Here is a 17870-nt window from a genome sequence, read left to right as displayed (position 1 = left end):
TATGGTTTCAGGTTGTTAAGCTCTATATTTTGAGCATCTTTTGTTAAATATTGCTTATCCAAATGTTTCTTCATTTTGAGATATTGAGCATCAAAGTTTTGGACTTCTGGCCCCTTAAAATCCCTAATTACGTAACATAGAAGTAAATGATTGCCATGTATAGGTAAATAACCTAAGAATAAACATAATTGCTTCTATAACGCATCACAATATATTTCATGGTAAAAAGTTATTATTAAAATACTTTAGAGCCCCCTCAGCCCCTTATTTGAAATGCCAGCCCCTTTTGCATGATCTCAAATGAAAGCTCTTGATTTAATTAAGTTTTTTTGTTCTACATGTTTTAACAAAATGTTTTCATGAAAAGAGATATTCAAAGAAAACCAAGAAAAATCACGACGCCTTTTTTATCCTAATTTTCAAGCTCGGGCGAGCTTCGGCGCTCTTTGAGATAAAGATGATTAATGACCATTAGACACTATTTCAGTCTTTCGTCTATCAGCCCTGAAAAGTTCAACATCATATCTTAAATGGTAAAAGAGGAGTTCTCGTGACAAAATACCCCTATAAAAACCGATAAATCCATGATATCTCAAGACCGGAAGTGACGTCATCAACAAAAAAAATTTCCAACAAGATTCAGATCAATACCTATCAGAACTGAAAATTTGACGTAAATCAGTTGAGCCGTTTCCGAGAAATCGCGTGCACAAAATCGGTAAGAAAAAAAAAATAATAATAATAATAGGGAAAAAGAAACCTAAGAAAAACAATAAGGTCTTCCGTTGGAAACGGAAGACCTTAAAAAACCTTACAATCACTATAAGGTCTTCCGTTGGAAACGGAAGACCTTAAATATAGAAGTATCAATTTAACTGTAAGACATTGCTTCTCTAACATAAATAAAAAATGGATACGAAAATTATTGTGAATGATGAAAATATCAAAATTGGGTGTACTTCCTGTGACGACTGGAAGTTACGCCGGATAAAACAAAATAGTGTTAACACATGTACATACATAGGTCTATCATCCTACAAAGTTTGGTTGTTCAAGTCGTTACTGTTTTTAAGATCTCGTCGAAATCAGGTTTTTGGTCTCTGGACAGGAAACGGGCAAACGGAAGTGTTCAATTTAAATTGTATTCAATATTTCTTGTATACTTGCCTTTTGTACATTATTTTTCATTTATCTAACTAAAATATATCAAAGGAAAACAGTTAAACTGATAGACAGCTCTTTTTTTTAACTCTTCCGGTATGGACCGGAAGTGACGGAAGACAAAATGAAACCGGTTAAACACATCTTCAATCAAATGTCTATCATCTATGAAAGTTTCGTGTCTTGATCGCTTATAGTTTCTGATATCTCGCGGGTACAAAATGTGTTTTAAAAAAGCTACCTGAGATAATTGAGATATCTCACCGGAAGTAGAAATTTTTTGTTGAAATTACATTGCAGAGATTTCCTATGAATAGATTTATTCTTATATATTTATTCTATTGACAAAAAAACTGATGCGTAAAAAAAAAATATTTTTTAAGTGCTTCCGGTGACGACCGGAAGTTATGACGAACAAAACAAAAGTGTTTAAACACATCTACAGCTATAGGTCTATCATCCCACAAAGTTTGAATGTTTAAGTCTTTACCGTTTCTTAGATCTCGAGGTGACAAGCTTTTTGTCGCGGGACAGGAAACGGACGACCGGAAGTGAATTTAGAACATTTTAAATTAAAATCCTCTAGATCTTTTTATTTTCTGTCATTCCTGAAAATTTTATAAAAATCCATTTAGACATCTCTGAGAAATTCACGAGAGAAAAAGGGGAAAAAAATAATAATAATAACTAGACTCTTGTTGCTATAGCAACAAAAAGGTCTTCCGTTCCTCGTGTATTAATCTGCACAAGAAATCCAGTTATCTTGTAAACAGAAAATGAATAATATATATAAGTTTTGTGTCTTGATCTATCATAGTTTCTGAGATCTTATTTATTCTTTGTTTTTAAAAAAGAAGGCTATCTGAGATATATGAGATGTCCTACCGGAAGTAGAACTTTTTTTTACCATGTGTAAATGACTTTTTGTATTTCTATAGCTAAAATGTTACTTCAATGCTAAATAACCAAAATATTTTTAAAAATATCAAAATTGGGTGTACTTCCTGTGAAGACCGGAAGTTACGCCGGATGAAACAAAATAGTGTTAACACGTGTCCATACACAGGTCTACAATCCTACAAAGTTTGGTTGTTGAAGTCGTTACCGTTTTTGAGATCTCGTCGATATAATGTTTTTTGTCTCGGGACAGGAAACGGACAAACGGAAGTGCTTAATGAAATTTAATTTTTTTATATTTTGTTACTTTCCTGTTTTACATTATTATTCATCGAAGTAGCTAAAACTATCAAATAAAAACAGTTTTATGGATAAACAGTTTGATTTGTTTGAACTCTTCCGCTGTGGACCGGAAGTGACGGAAGACAAAATGAAACTGTTTAAACACATCTTCAATCAAATGTCTATGATTAGTGAAAGTTTCGTGTTTTAATCACGTACAGTACCTGAGAACTTGCGGGTACAAAATATGTTTTAAAAAAGCTTCCTGAGATAATCGAGATATCTCACCGGAAGTAGATTTTTTTTGTTTATGTAACATTGTATGGATGACATATGTAAGGATCTATACTAATATCTTTATTCTATGGGAAATAAATTAGATATGTAAAAACAAAATTTTTTGAAGTGCTTCCGGTGACGACCGGAAGTTACGCCGAACAAAACAAAAATGTTTAAACACATCTACAACTATAGGTCTATCATCCCTCAAAGTTTGGATGTTCAAGTCTTTACCGTTTCTGAGATCTCGTTGGTACAAGCTTTTTCAACGCGGGACAGGAAACGGACGACCGGAAACGATTTTTGATAAAATGAAAAAAACGCCTCGAGATATTGTCATTTTATTCCATTCCAGAAAATTTCACATAAATCTATCCAGTCATCTCTGAGAAATCTTGTGGACAAAAACTGGGAAAAAAATAATAATAATAAAAAACCTTACAATCACTATAAGGTCTTCCGTTGGAAACGGAAGACCTTAATAATAATAAAAAGAAACATTACAATCACTATAAGGTCTTCCGTTGGAAACGGAAGACCTTAATAATAAAAAGAAACATTACAATCACTATAAGTCTTCCGTTGGAAACGGAAGACCTTAACTAGTTCTTTTTTATTTTGTTTTCGCAGCTGACACTTTATTGTGTCCATACAATATGTATGATAAAATAACACTGCATGGTTGTGTTAATGATTTATTATATTAGATTTTTGATTGCATTCAACACTGGCATCGATATAAACGAACTTGGAATGAAGTAATAGTTTTAAGATATACTGCATTATCTGTGTTTTAAACACACTACACATGATCTTTGTTTCATTCATTGCAACACTGTAAATTAGAGTTGGTATAAATTTACAACTGTGTAGTAAGCCATTTTCCCTATGACACAACCAACATGGATAAGTTTCTAGCTTTTTATTTATCAGAAATTAAAGCTGATGAAAACAGTTTGAAATTTAAACCTTTCTTTGAAGCATGTTCACTTGTATGTGATTATATATTAAATAGCCGATACATCTATAGCTTATTTTTAGGTGCTTGGTAACATTGGAAGCGTTATACAGAAGTTTCCATCCCTGAGTTCACAAGTTGACAAAATAATCAAATCTACGCTACTTTGTGTAGAAACCACAGAAATTCCGTATCACTTGTCTAAATCAGCTTTACAGGTACTTGTGTTTATAGCTGATAATAAGATGAGGAATCATTTTGTAGTTATCACCAGATATATATATTTTTTCTTTTGCTAGTGTGTATAGAAATTAAATCGCAACAGTTTTGTTTTTTTTACTTAAACGCGCGATTTATATAAAAGAGAAAATACAGCTTTCAGAATTGTTCTTAGTATACATGTAACCATGGCTATATATAAATAGGCCATAAGTACCTTAAATGCGACAGCTGATATCAGGTCGTCATTGCTGACCGTTCTGTATGACATCAGACGAGAAGCCTCTCTTAGAACCCAGGCATTTGTGACTTTGGCAGAGACTGCAGATGAAGACTTGTTGACTACACTGCTGGATGTTCTGCATACAGACCCAATGGACTATATGAGGATGTACATGACATCTTTCATTGAAGGAGTTATGGAGAACGAACAGCCCGATAGACAGGGGTAATTCTACCCCAAATTTAATCCTTCTTTTTTTCCAGATTAACATAGAGTTTTCATGTATAAAAGTTTTCATGTTAATTTACTAGGTTTCATTTGTGTTCAATGATATGACGGATTTGCAATATTTGAAAGAAACGTTAATTACTGTCATTAGTAGAGGATTTTGTTTTTTCTGTTACAGGTATCGAGATCTCTGGAAAAAAGTTTTAAAAAAGGATGGAAGACACCTTCCATCTCATTATTCGTTCCTAGTTGGAAGATCACTATACATCGACCTATCTAGATACTTCAAGTAAGCAAAGACAATTAGCACTGTGATTTATAGAAGGTAATGTATTTTGCATGTATCTTCTCAAATCTCTTTCATGTTAGGTTACCTTTGAGCAGTACTTTTCAAGGCCTACAGTTGGAGCTAGACATGGTGTACGACCCTCTTAAACCATCCTACCAATCAACCGTCATTAAACTAAATTATTTCAATGGGAAAAAGCACAATATTCTGGAAGTTGGAACAGATATGAGAGGTAACTTTGCCCACTGCCAAATCTAGTGTACTTATGTAATTCTATAGTGGTAAAAGAGATGACTTTTAGTGTAATACTAATAATGTAATGCTGTAGTGGTAAATAGTAAACTTTTAAAACACAGATAATTTTAAAATTCATGTCACTCTCTTTATTTTTCTTTCTTTAAAATCAAAATCTAAACTTTGGTAACCATTCTGTTAAGATGACAATTGGTAGCCTCTTTACTCAGTTCGAGTGCTGAATGTTTTGAAATAATTGGTGTCAACTCACATACTATTTGTTTTTACCTGGAAAAAACCCCAGTATAATTCTTGTCATCATTATAACAAAGGATGGTGTTGTTTTAAATCAGCTACCCTTTATCATTATTTTTTTGTGCTGCAGAAGTATTTTAAGTTGTGTGGACCTCTGCACCTATTCCAATTAATGCCGACCTCTGCACCCATTCCAATTAATGATTCTATATATTGATGTAACTAAAATTTGGTGCTCTATTTTTAAATTTGTATCATTAACATTGAAACAATCTTTTTTTTACTGTTTTTTTTTACTGTTTTTTTAACAAACTTCATGAATATTTAATTTAGCTATTATATATGGAAAAAAACATTAAAGTAAAAAAAACTGGAGAAGTTTTAAAATGTCAGATATTATTAGTATTTTGAAAACATTTCTCCCAAATCATCTGTGTTCGGATTCGTGAAAGTCAACTCCTACATGTATATGTGGATTCACCAGTTTGATATTATGGTAATATTGCAGCTCTTCTGATTTTTATCATATAAGCCGTCGGCTCTTTGGTTGTCAGGTTTGGTGCTGCAGGATGGGAGTAAAAGTTATCAAGGAATCTTTTCCATGATCTCGCTCTTCAAGAGGATTAAAGATGAAGTGGATAAGTCTGACTCGGTTAACCCTAAAGAGATGTTTGGCAACTTTCATACAGAGTTAGTCCAGGAAATCAGAGGATTGTTTCAGCGCATAAATTATCAAGGAGACAAAGAAGCACTCGGTGGACTGCTACACTTGAAAGTGTTTGGTAATGTTATCATCTTTTTAATTTAAGAACAAGAGAGAGACTCTTAGGACGTGTCCTTCAACAATGTCTTCTTGAAAGAACTTGTATAATGGGAACATCGAAATTGAACAGAATTTCTAGAAATTTGAACATGACTATGGTTACAATTACTTGATTTTTTTGTAGGACATGAAGTTGCTTATGTTGAAGCTGAACGCTTACTGGAACTTTTAAGTGTAAAATATTTAACAACCAAAGGACACGAGTTTTTGGAAGTGTTCATGTTTCATTTTAACAAGGGATACAACCGCATAAAAACAAGGTAGTGAAAACAAGACTTAATGTAAATTACCCATTGTAAAGTTGTAATGGACAGAGCTGAATATATTTTAAAGACAAACATAATGGACATGATACGTGCATATTGGTTCAACTATAGCTAAACTGATACAGTATATTGGCTATTACTTAGATTATATTTTTTGCACTCTCAGATCATCCCAGATCATGGATTTGACCAAAGTGTTACCCACTGTCAGTGGAGCATCCTTAAACATGACAGTCCTTGTCCTTCACACATCTGCTACAGAGGTCAAGGCTAAATTATCGTTAGAAAATTTTCTGTTGGGACTTGGACCACTGGAGACGCTAGCCCATGTCTCTCATCAGTAGGATTTACAAATTTTTGACACATTTTTTCTAAATTATTGTAAATGTTTATTTATATGAATATGTTCGAGATATAGATGTATGTACTTGGTTGAGTCCAGTAAAGTTCATTTAAAACAAGGGTGATGTTTTGATATACATTACATCAAATTTTGATAGTTAAAAAAGTTAATAATTGTTTATCTTAATATTTCTAACCACATATAAGTACATGTATCACCATTTATGTTTTATTTTTATTTTAGAGGAGCTTTTGAATTCCTTGGACAAATGACTGTAACTCTACCTTCACTAGCCTGTAAGAAAGCCAGAATGGTCACACGTGGAGTTTTGAGAGGTGCACTAGATGTAGATGCTATGTTGACGGCCTTCAAACCAAGCATCGAAGTCCTAGAACACTTCAAGTTGACTCTATTCAGCAGAAACGATGGAATGAAAAAAGAGTTTGCATTTATAAAGTACGATTCTGTCGATTTATAACATTAAAGGAAAAATATAAATCGTATTGCTGTATACATTTATTGTAAACTCAATATGTTTTCTCGAAATCATTTTAGAAACAAAATGGTTCTGATGCATGGCGATGAAATAGATATAGAGGAAGTCCCTTTCCTTCCAAATTACCATGGGAAATTTGAACGGTGTTATGCTTGGTCCCCCCTGACAGACCAGGAAGTGTGTGTGAGTGCTGACTACCCTAATGTCACAAGCTCCACATCGCATGCCTACTTCCCTTTATCTGGTCCCTCCTTTGCTTCAATTTTCAGGAAGAACAGGTACATTCCTGCATATAAAAGTCTTCGAGTCTGTGCCTTTTATTGAAAGATTGCAAATTTTGTCTCCAAATTATTTAAACCAAATCATTTTATCTCTTAAAAGGTATTTTTTCTTCTTTAGGGGTTGTCTTTCAATTGATTTGAGTTCACAGGTCTTCATATTTTATTGTTTGACTCTGAAATTAAAGGGGCATGGTCACGATTTTGGTGAAAAATGATTTTTCCGATTTTAATATTTATAATGCTTCAGAAAGGCATTTTTAATAGGCAACCGAAATTTGAGTCTCATTTGTTGAGTTATAAGCGAGTTACAGAGTGTTTGTTTACATTTTGAACGTTGAAGTAAAAAATTCAGTTTTAAACCTTAAACGAATGTGTTAAACGTTAGGAATTGGATATCTATGCTTAAAAAAACCGATTAACAAATAAGCTGGAAAAAGATTTTTTACTGGAATATGGAACCTATGTAAACAAAAACAGGGCACGAGCCTAAATTGTTTACATGACAAAGAAATGTGAGCCCCGTATCTTGCTTATAACTCTACGAATGACTCTCAAATTTAATTTGATCATTAGAAATGCATTTCTAAAGTATTGTAAATAATAAAAACATAAAAATAGAATTTGACCAAAATCGTGACCATGCTCCTTTAAGAATTATTGTCTTTTAATAAATCGTATATTCTTTTTAATGAAACGTTTAAATTAGTAGAAACAATTGCAATTGCAAAATGTAGCTATACTAATATACGTACATGTATTATATTCAAGCGAATATGTTGGATTTGTCATTAAGATTTATTGTGTATAGTAGAGTAATTGGTATGTATTTCGTACGTTAACCTAATTTCGATCACCTTGTATATTAGTTCAACTATCTCATGATATGCGGTTACTTGCATTGATTTATATTTACTTTCATTCCAGCACATTTAGAGATATGAAATTAACAGCCGATTATCAGAAGAAAAAAGAATCAATTGACATTGAAATAATAATTGATACAACAGGTGAGTTATAAAAACCCAGAGTAAATAGAGGGACAACTATTGTTGAGCAGAAATATTCATTTTTAAAAATATTCATTTCATCGAAGTTGTATTTACATGTTCCTCAGTAGAAAGTAATGATTAAAATGTATGTATAGGTACTAAATTCATTATTTTAGATGTTTTCAGCCTATAAATCAGAAGGCGAAATGATTCTCTTTATACTGTTATTTTTTTGAATTTACTATTTATTTTAAACCAATACGAAATTCAATTGTGTTAAAATATAAAATATTGGAGTCAGATTGTGATTTGCAATTATAACTATGTTGGATTAACCACCAACATTGCAAATGTTGATAAATTTTCAGGTTATACCGGAAATCAGGTATTTAACCTTACCTTCAGTGACTTCAAGGGTCCATTTTCTTCCTTTACTGCTCAAATGAAGACCCCCAGCAAAAATTTCAAGTTCGATTGGATTAATGATAGAGTCATTAGTCGTGTAAATGGCACAAAAGTTACCAGAAAAACACGTGGAATTACGATAGAAACCCAAGGACAGCACTTTTATGGAATAATATTAAAGGTAAGAAATAGAAAATAAAATAATAATTCGCATTTTCAGCATTTTCAGATAAAGATGACTTGATTTGAATATGACTATAAATTGTATTGTTCAATGAACTAATGAATTATATTTTAATCTTATATAATTAGGATAACGATACACACGTATTCTTCAACCTCAACCCAAGAAACCTATCATTGGAAGTATTTGCGCCGGAGTTTAAACTGGAGATGAATTTGGAAACTTACTTTCATTATAGATATAAATTTTTGAAAATACAAAGGAAACTGTTTTGGTATGTCAGTACATTTTGAGATCACATGTTATCCCGAATCTTTGTTGTTTTAAGTTGTGCATCATCAACAAAGCCATGTCGTAGCAAACATGCATTTATAGAATAAAGAAATCTAAGTAATTTCAAATATTTAAGTGTTAAATCCAGATACTTATATATATTGGGTATTAATGGAGAATTCATTTGAGAGTTATTGTAACACATGCCGCTTAATATACTGACAGTATATCAAATTAATTTCTTTTCTCTTTTTTTTCATTCCAGCACTAAAAAATGGCCTTTGTTGTATCCACTTCACATTAACACAAAGTTTGCATCAGAAAACGGAGACAAATCTGTTTTATTATTTAAATTTGAAGAGAAAAAAAATTACATTAATGTCAACAATACAAGAAATCAAAATTTTTCAATTCATTTCGGATATCCAGGTAAAACCCATATGATACAATGTGCTACTTTTAAAAAAAGCAACTGAAATCAAAATCATCTTTTTATGTTTGGTTGTTAAAGCCATTTTTATGAAGATTTCTCTTACTTATATCACAAAACTGGCCATAAACAGTGTTCAAATCATTTTTACTTTACTTTTTTACTATAAAAGGTCAAGATATTGAAACGGAAATAGGTATAAAGAAAAGCAATGGATCACTGACTGATGTTGAAGTTGAAGTTTCCTATCTGGGACAAAATCAAAGTCAGGTGATAAAAACTAGACCTAACTGTAACCAACCACTCCCAACAACAACAAAAATATTGTTCATGTTTTATCTCCTTACAGGAATGTTTGTTAATTGGTGCTAAAATAGAAGAGCAAGATGAATCCACTGGCGGTGGATATCAATACTCATTCGTAGTGGAGCAACGACACAAGTATCAAGTAATTGTTTCCACCAAGGTCAAGGATTTCTCAAGGGAGATTGGAGCAGACTTTAATTTGACCTATAAATTATTGGGCACTAACGACGATTTTCGGGTAATTAAATTTAATCATATAATTTCAATATTAGATAATATATGCTCATTTTGTTTATTTTATAAGACCTGATTATTAATGGCACCGCACTACATAAAAATAACTTGTACATGCTTTTCATTATTCACTAGGAGAAAACAACAGAAATTCAGAAATTTGTTCCGGATCCTGACTGTCGGCGTCTTGGATTGTTAGGGCAACAGAAAGTAACGATGAGGGCTAAAGTGACCGGGAACATAGCCACTCTCCGGCTCAAACATGGACCAGGCGTTAATATTGACTACAAAATGGCCCTAACTTACCCACTCTGTAACAACTACATATATTTGATCGGCGAAGGAAATGTTGGAAAACTGGTCAAGGGAAATGGACGAAATTATTGGTAGTATTTTATGTATAAACCATTCACTCTTTTGATACCATTCTGCGATTGTGTGCGAAGTTGGTTACTGGCGTGTACATTTTTATACTGCACGGATAGCTGAAAAAAGAGTTAACCGTTTGGTTATTTTCTTTAAAATCAGATGAGATAAACTTACATTATACGTGCACAGACAAATAATCTGGCAGTATTTAGCAAAGAAGAACTGTACCCGATCGTGTGAAGTGACACTGACAGTAAAAATGTTATTCCTATTATAATATCTATTTTACTTTTTATTAAATTCCCCTTTAACAATTCAGTCAGCGATTCTGACGTTTGTATCTTTTTGCGAGAGTATAAAATCGCGAGCGTCAAACTCCTTTTGTACTTTTTTTATAGTGAAAATAAAAGCAAGATTTCAAAATCAGCGAGGATTATTTCTAGCGATTTTAGACGGATATTAATAATTCGCGTTTAAATAGAAAATTACAGTAAGTGAAAGCTAGTGCTTCCTATGTCATCATACCTTACATCACTAAAAGTCAAGCGTCATTTGTGAACGACCCTCTGTGGTACTAATTAGCTCACTATATGTTTATTTACTGGTTAAAATATAAGAATTTTAGTAACATTTAACTATTTTGATAATAAAACGTATAAGTCGTTCATTCACGATTTATATGTATACATGAAGCAGATCTTCTAAATAATTATTCACTTTAGCAAATATAATGTCTTAAAAACATGTTTAGTATTGATAGTGTTTGTGAAATATACTTTTATTTTCGATGTTCTAGGCAGTGGTTCACTTCAAGCTTTTTATATGGAACTCACAAGGAGGCTAATATTCCAAGAGAGGATTTAAATACTTCTGTTGCCACACATTTTAATTTGACTCTAAAAAGCATCTTTGACAGTGAATATGAACATAGTTTATCTATTCTTGTGCTGAATAATGTTGATCCTTCCTGGTTTTTCAACGTCTCCTACATGTTCCAGTTCCTAAGGAATGCACAAAACAAATCTGATTTTTTTCAACTAAAATCGCACCAAGACACTCCGTGGCAATTTGTGAATTATCATCTTGAAAGTAAGAGCGTTGTTCAATATATAACTATGTATAGATATGCTAAGACTATAAAAATCTGCGTGAATGATATTTTTGATTAAGATATAAGTCCAATGATAAAAAAATAGTTCTTAAAAATATAATTTAGCTGTATTGAGGAATTCTTAATTTTAGTCGTGGCTTATTTTATTTGTATCATCTTAACCATAAATGAACAATCGTGGTATTAACAAATGCAATGAGTTATCTTTTTGAGCATTTTTTTCACAATTGCTTATTCGCATACCATGTTTTTATGAGCAAAAATGGTTATTGCTAATTTAGTGATTTCATGTTTTTACTTCATAAAATATTAATGTAAATATTACAATTATTAAAATTACAATGTTTTCAAGTATGTTAAAATTGTGATTATTTTTAATTGGCTTTAAAAAATATAATTGCTAAAAAATCAGTACCACAAAAGCAAATATCTTTTACTGTCCATTTAAATATTAAGGAAAATTTCATCAATCAAGGTAAAATTTTAGTAGAATTTTGTTATTCGTACAATGCTGTTGAAGACTGGTCAAACCTGTAAATGTATGCACTCATAATATGTATATAATAATAAAGAAGTATCTATATGTATAGTAAAACCGAATGTATTTTAAATATGTTCTAGTTGCATTTTTTTTCTCTTTTTTAAAATGAAACGACGCCTTTTTAATCAACTTGAACACATATTATTCCCCAATCAGATATAATAAGACTAAAATTATTAAACAAAACTGTTAGCTTAATATTCAAGACATTTTTTTAAAGATATCTTGTCATTAATTGCTACTTTGGGCCAAAACATTAAACCTATTAAAAACCGATTTTCTGTGTTGTAGAAAATTTAGCGTTAAGACGCAATAACATTTCACGTTGGTGGATTGAACTCTTAACCAACTTTTCTAATTCCTACTGGAGTTTGAATGATAACTTAACGGTTATTGTTCTTAACAACACGTCTTCTTTGGACTACAATGCAACTGTGCGCAGTAAGGTAGGTATTATTTCATTATACGTTGAGGACACTGTAGTATTGATATGCTGCGTGTCATATATAATTTGAAATTCAATACTGCTGAAATATATTTGATCGACCAGCGGCTACTAATATACTAATAATATATACTAACAGCGGCTACTAATATATTAATTTTCACTGAAACAAGTAGTAAATTAGATTGAATAGGTACATATCATATGTGTATTTAAAACTTTTATTTGTTTTAATGATAAGCATAGAATATCATATTTTGATAACACCTGGTGTGGTTTTATTTTTTGTGACGACAGATCTCGTTTATCCCTCTAATTGTAACTTATGGATTGACTGGGAAAAAAAGGTGGGGAGAATTTCCAGATTTGCAGTTGTATTTTTCGCCAGAAAATGCAGAATATTCTGTCACGGTAAACTTCATCACGCCCTCCCGGTTGAACATAACAGTGACATCAGAAGTGAAGGTAAATTATAAACGAATTGTAAAATCAAAATTATGTTAATTACTAGAATTTGATCAATCATCCCCTTCAGATGATTATCAACGTAGCATCTTCTATCATTTTGCTATAATTATGATTCATTGGAGCGTTGCAGTATATACATGTATTTGGTTGACGGTTAAGACTTTCGCCCCTGTACACTCTTTAAGAAAAAACAAAGTAGATGACAAAAAATTTAAGGAAGATAAGAGGTAGATAGTTAAAAATTGCCAAGCTATTTTGAACAGAGACACTGATATGCTAATTTTCATGCACTTTTAAAGTTTTTTTTATTCTATACTGGCTAGTGACAAACTCACCGGATATGCTGATCAATTCAATTATAACCCAAGTATTTGACTTGGTAATACATTAATTAGACTGTACAGATATGTAAAAATAAGGAATGATTATTCAAATTAAGACTTTCAAAATAACATTTCTTAGTTTGAAGAATGATAAAGGCTCATGAATATTAATGTCCTGTTGTTTTGCAGGCCAATAAAAGCCATCTTCTGACCTTGGATATGGAATTGACGGGCCCTACCCAGCTGACTAACACACTTCACTGGGACGCAGATAAGGCATCCATACCTCTAAAACTTCGGGGACTTGGAGTCTTAAAAGGCATCATAGCCCAAAGCCTACTTAAAGCCAGTGGTACCATGATGACCAATCTCAGGAAACCACTTCCTGAAAAAGACGTTCCCTTCTTGAACATGGTACAACAATAAGACAATTTTTTTTATTTACAATTGCTTGGTTTTGCAAGTAAAACGTGATAATAATTTTAGAATTTTTGATCGTTGTTTCATTTGAATAGTTTTCACTATTATTATACATTTCTGAGTATTCGTGAGAATTTAATAAAGGGATTGCATTTATTTCATTGTAGACTGTACGTGAGTTCTTCGAGGATCATCTGAAGCCATTTTTGCACACTGTGCCATTTACTAACACCTTAAATGGCTTGTTACAATGCAAATTGAATTTAAATAATGCAACAGGTAAAATACCATAAACAAAAGAATAGAGTTGTATGTAAATGATAATGAGTTATTTAATATGCATCTGATTTTTTATAGGGTCAATATTCTATTGGCACATGGATGTGTACATTGCAAAATTGTTCAAGTTACTTGGAAGTTCTCTTACAAACACTCCAAGTATTTTTCTTGGGACATCTGATAATCTACAGAGGATAGTTGTAGACGTTTTGACGAAAGGAAAGCTTGTCTGGGTAACTCCAATTCCAGTCAAGCTCTCTAACTTCTTTGTAAGTAACAATTTTCAATCAAAATGCAACTTACAACTTTCCAAACAAACTATCACCCATGCATATAAACATCTTCATTTATCATGACCAATTTTTCATTTTAACTGGAAATCATAATTATCTTCACCGAGATATCGATCTTCAAAATCTTTTCAAATTTTCCCAATACCTCCTATACATTTTCAATCTCTTATTCAAATTATTTCTATTTTGTGGTCGAGTACCATTACAGAACAGTTCCCTGTTGGGAAATAGTACACATTACACATATAATGATTTTATAATCTGGGCAGAGATCGGAATTAGGCATTGGACAAAGATACATCAAGTACTTGGCATCAGTTTCGAGAAGTGGAGAACTACATTCATCAAATCACGTTGCTCGCATTGAAAACTTCAGAAATATCAAAACATTTGATGGAAACGCATATACAATTCCAGGTACAATATTGCTTTCAACAAAAGTATGGTAAGTGATAGTTAAATGAACTCAAAGAATAGAATTGGCATAAAGTTATTTTTGTTTGTTTGGGTTTTTTGTAGTTAGCGATTTGGGGTGCAAACATTTGCTGACAGCTGACTTCCAGCAGGGAAAGTTTGCAGTGGTTCTCTCAGTCAATGAAATCTCTCTCTTAACTGTGACACAATCAGTTACTGTGGACGCCCAAGGTAGATTATTCCTGGGAGATTGTGACACACCAGTGTAAGTGACGTGAAATGTCTACTCTCTGAACTTTATTGATTTTATGAATAAAATAGTAATAGACAATAATTACAATAGCTCGGTGTTTAAAGTGTTAAAATGACCGATAGAAAATCATATTGCAACTGTTTGCATTGCTGTTTTTGTAGCAACACTAATTTTAACTTCCTTACGTGTATTACCATTATTCTCAAAAGTTAATTAATTTGAATGATATGTTTAAAATGTGTATAGGATAAGAGGTAAAGAGTATATGTTGCATTTAGTAATCAAGATGGACAGCAAAGATAGTTGCTATAACAAAATAATTCAGTTAAGTTAAATTTCAAATATCATTAAAAGGGAATAATATTGTGTGCATATTTTGTAGAACATCTTTCCCACAAATTCAAAGGGAAATACAAATTGAAAGGCGAAGCAACAAATCAATACATATCAAAACAGACTATGGTGTAAGTCTAACCTTTAATATCGTCCGTAATGATTGTCGCTTGGAACTTACCTCAAAGTTCCGGAACCAGACCCTAGGGCTTCTGGGAAATCCGGACTCGGAAAAGGGCACTGATTGGAGAAATCCCGATGGAGAAATAATGATAAATCTTGGCCAGTTTCTCCCAGATTATGCCCTAGGCCATCCCAAGTATTGTCACCAACTAAAAGAACCACAAGATGTATCCCATCTGTACAAAGAAGTCAGTAAGTAGACACGTCTTCGTGTAATTTTCTTTGACCTTGTTTGATATGCTAGAACCCAGTGCGTGTAATTGGATAATCCCTGTATCTTGCCCTCTTTCATAGATGATGAATATAATATAGGAGATAATAGATGTTCTCATTGTTTCACAGGTCTAGCAAATCCCAAAGTCATACCAGTTGAGATTGTTTTAGTTGCGTTGGAGACCACAAAGATGGCTGAGGGTCTTGATTCTGTACTTTTGGATTTTATCAAATCTCTAAAGAAGAGGTTTACAGATATAAACATTGGCGTGCTTATTTCCGGGAGCAAAAATATCATCAATCCTCATCAGTAAGCATACACAAAGAAACCTCTATTATAATTCCAAGATATATTTGTTATTAGTTGTTCTATCAGTATCTTTATTGAGAATTTGAAAATTTGGCATATGCTAACAGTCACATTTTCAAAAGTATTTCAATCGTAATGCGTTAACATAGTTAAGGTTCAATGGCATCTTTTAGTTCGTTTGAGTCTGTATGTTTTAACTTTATTACAATAATAATGTTTTTTTAAGCTGTCCTGAAATAATGCAGAATTAAAGTCATTTGTTTGTGAAAAATAACTTTGTATGGCATTTGTTTTTAAAAGAGAAGAGCAATTAATAATAGTATAACTTAGTGTACATGCAGTGTATTTTAAACAAATGTAGATATTTCATGGACGCCAAGCTCATTAACAGCACTACATTGGAGGAAATATGGAGAACGGAAATCACTACAGAGGCATCTTTATTGTTGAACATGGCTGCCTCCTACCCATACAGAACACACAGTCATAAAATGATACTGCTACTATCTCCAAACTATGTAAGCGAATAACTGTAATAGGTAGATCGAAAGAATAATTATGTTTATAAAACATCAACATTTCTTCGACATCTAGTGACGTCTAAGTTTAAAGGAATGCAACTCGAAGAGACATAAAAATAAGTACTATTAATTAATAGTCAACTATCATACATGTATTTAAATAGTTGAATAAGGTTGAACTGCATTTTTAACATTGGTTTTTAAGTTTGTGTTAGGGAAATTCATGGATATTATCATGTAAAAATAAATTTCATAACGTTTTGATTCCGAATACCAAAGTATGATTGTGTATTGATATCGTATACGTTATAATTTTAAAAATGTTAATTTAGGTTTAACCTAAATTGATACAAAACTTTCAGTAGCTAAGTGAAATATAGGATTAACATTTCAACCCATACCGATTTGTTAGAATGTTTATTTCATATAAACCATTGCCCATATATTGGTCGTGTCAAATTTTTACAGGATGTCTTGAATGACTCGAGTTCCAGAGACTTGAACACTTTGTTTGACCAGAGAAAGATTACGTTATATATGGCGTCTAACTACGCACGATTCAAGAAAAACGTTCTAGGGGTTGGCTGGGACAGTGCAGCCATCATGCATCAGTCCAGGAGATACATAATGATGTCTTTTCCAAAGGTAAGGAGCCTAATGAGAAATTCTGCACTGTATTGGATTATATCAAATTATATGTTTTATTGACTTTGGTATCCCTTAACAAAGTAATCAAGAGCGGCTTTTTGAACAAAATTCATTCAATCTATTGCACAAGTTGTGTGGGTTCTTTTTTTTTTTCCATCAGACTGTGTCCTTCGATTTATCTATCTTTTGTTTTTAATTTTGTAGTAAATGCGTTGATTGTGCATGCATTTCAGAGTGAAGTAGCCGATATTCTGGAAGACACATTAGGAGCCTTGTTTGACTTGGAACCAATAATGAGCAGAGACCTCAGTAAAATTGACACTTTGTCGAAATACTTACACGAAGAAAGTTCTAGAAACAGCCAGTGTTTACAGATATGATGGTGTATATATCAAACGCGTGTGGTATTGGAGTCATCTTGAATGTTTTTGTGTTGAAGGTAATAATATCAGTGTACTGGTATCCACGATGTTTCATACAAATGGACAGTTTGTGTTAGTACTTTGGTTCTTTCACATATTGTTCAATTCATTGTTTTTACATAAGAACTTGATTTTTGCATTATACATTATAGTACTCCTGTAGATAAATTCACAAATATTTGGAAGTTTTTAAGTTTTTCCAAATACTTGAATGGTCATCGCTGGAAAAACTGAAGAAATTTTAACGAACATTGTATGCATATAAACAT

At 32.2% G+C, this 17870-nt stretch overlaps 1 protein-coding gene across 1 annotated transcript in view; it reads left to right on the top strand.

Moving 5' to 3' along the window:
- LOC128165710 (uncharacterized) overlaps positions 1-17781 on the top strand; it is a 30491-nt gene extending 12710 nt beyond the window's left edge. The window contains exons 12-40 of the mRNA XM_052830497.1: positions 3661-3795; positions 4003-4244; positions 4426-4536; positions 4617-4768; positions 5580-5807; positions 5973-6108; positions 6281-6454; positions 6701-6913; positions 7013-7231; positions 8159-8241; positions 8592-8809; positions 8941-9086; positions 9351-9514; positions 9688-9785; positions 9865-10059; positions 10191-10441; positions 11221-11513; positions 12368-12522; positions 12819-12986; positions 13502-13726; positions 13900-14011; positions 14090-14280; positions 14574-14721; positions 14824-14983; positions 15354-15679; positions 15830-16010; positions 16372-16528; positions 17000-17176; positions 17413-17781. Coding sequence (XP_052686457.1) covers positions 3661-3795; positions 4003-4244; positions 4426-4536; positions 4617-4768; positions 5580-5807; positions 5973-6108; positions 6281-6454; positions 6701-6913; positions 7013-7231; positions 8159-8241; positions 8592-8809; positions 8941-9086; positions 9351-9514; positions 9688-9785; positions 9865-10059; positions 10191-10441; positions 11221-11513; positions 12368-12522; positions 12819-12986; positions 13502-13726; positions 13900-14011; positions 14090-14280; positions 14574-14721; positions 14824-14983; positions 15354-15679; positions 15830-16010; positions 16372-16528; positions 17000-17176; positions 17413-17559 — 5205 coding nt within the window. The 3' untranslated portion in view covers positions 17560-17781. The remainder of the gene's footprint in view (positions 1-3660; positions 3796-4002; positions 4245-4425; positions 4537-4616; positions 4769-5579; positions 5808-5972; positions 6109-6280; positions 6455-6700; positions 6914-7012; positions 7232-8158; positions 8242-8591; positions 8810-8940; positions 9087-9350; positions 9515-9687; positions 9786-9864; positions 10060-10190; positions 10442-11220; positions 11514-12367; positions 12523-12818; positions 12987-13501; positions 13727-13899; positions 14012-14089; positions 14281-14573; positions 14722-14823; positions 14984-15353; positions 15680-15829; positions 16011-16371; positions 16529-16999; positions 17177-17412) is intronic.
- Positions 17782-17870: the final 89 nt, after the last annotated feature.

The sequence above is a fragment of the Crassostrea angulata genome, chromosome 10 (genome assembly GCF_025612915.1).
Source record: "Crassostrea angulata isolate pt1a10 chromosome 10, ASM2561291v2, whole genome shotgun sequence".
In the NCBI taxonomy this organism is placed as follows: domain Eukaryota; kingdom Metazoa; phylum Mollusca; class Bivalvia; order Ostreida; family Ostreidae; genus Magallana; species Magallana angulata.
This window is presented reverse-complemented; position numbering and strand designations above follow the sequence as displayed.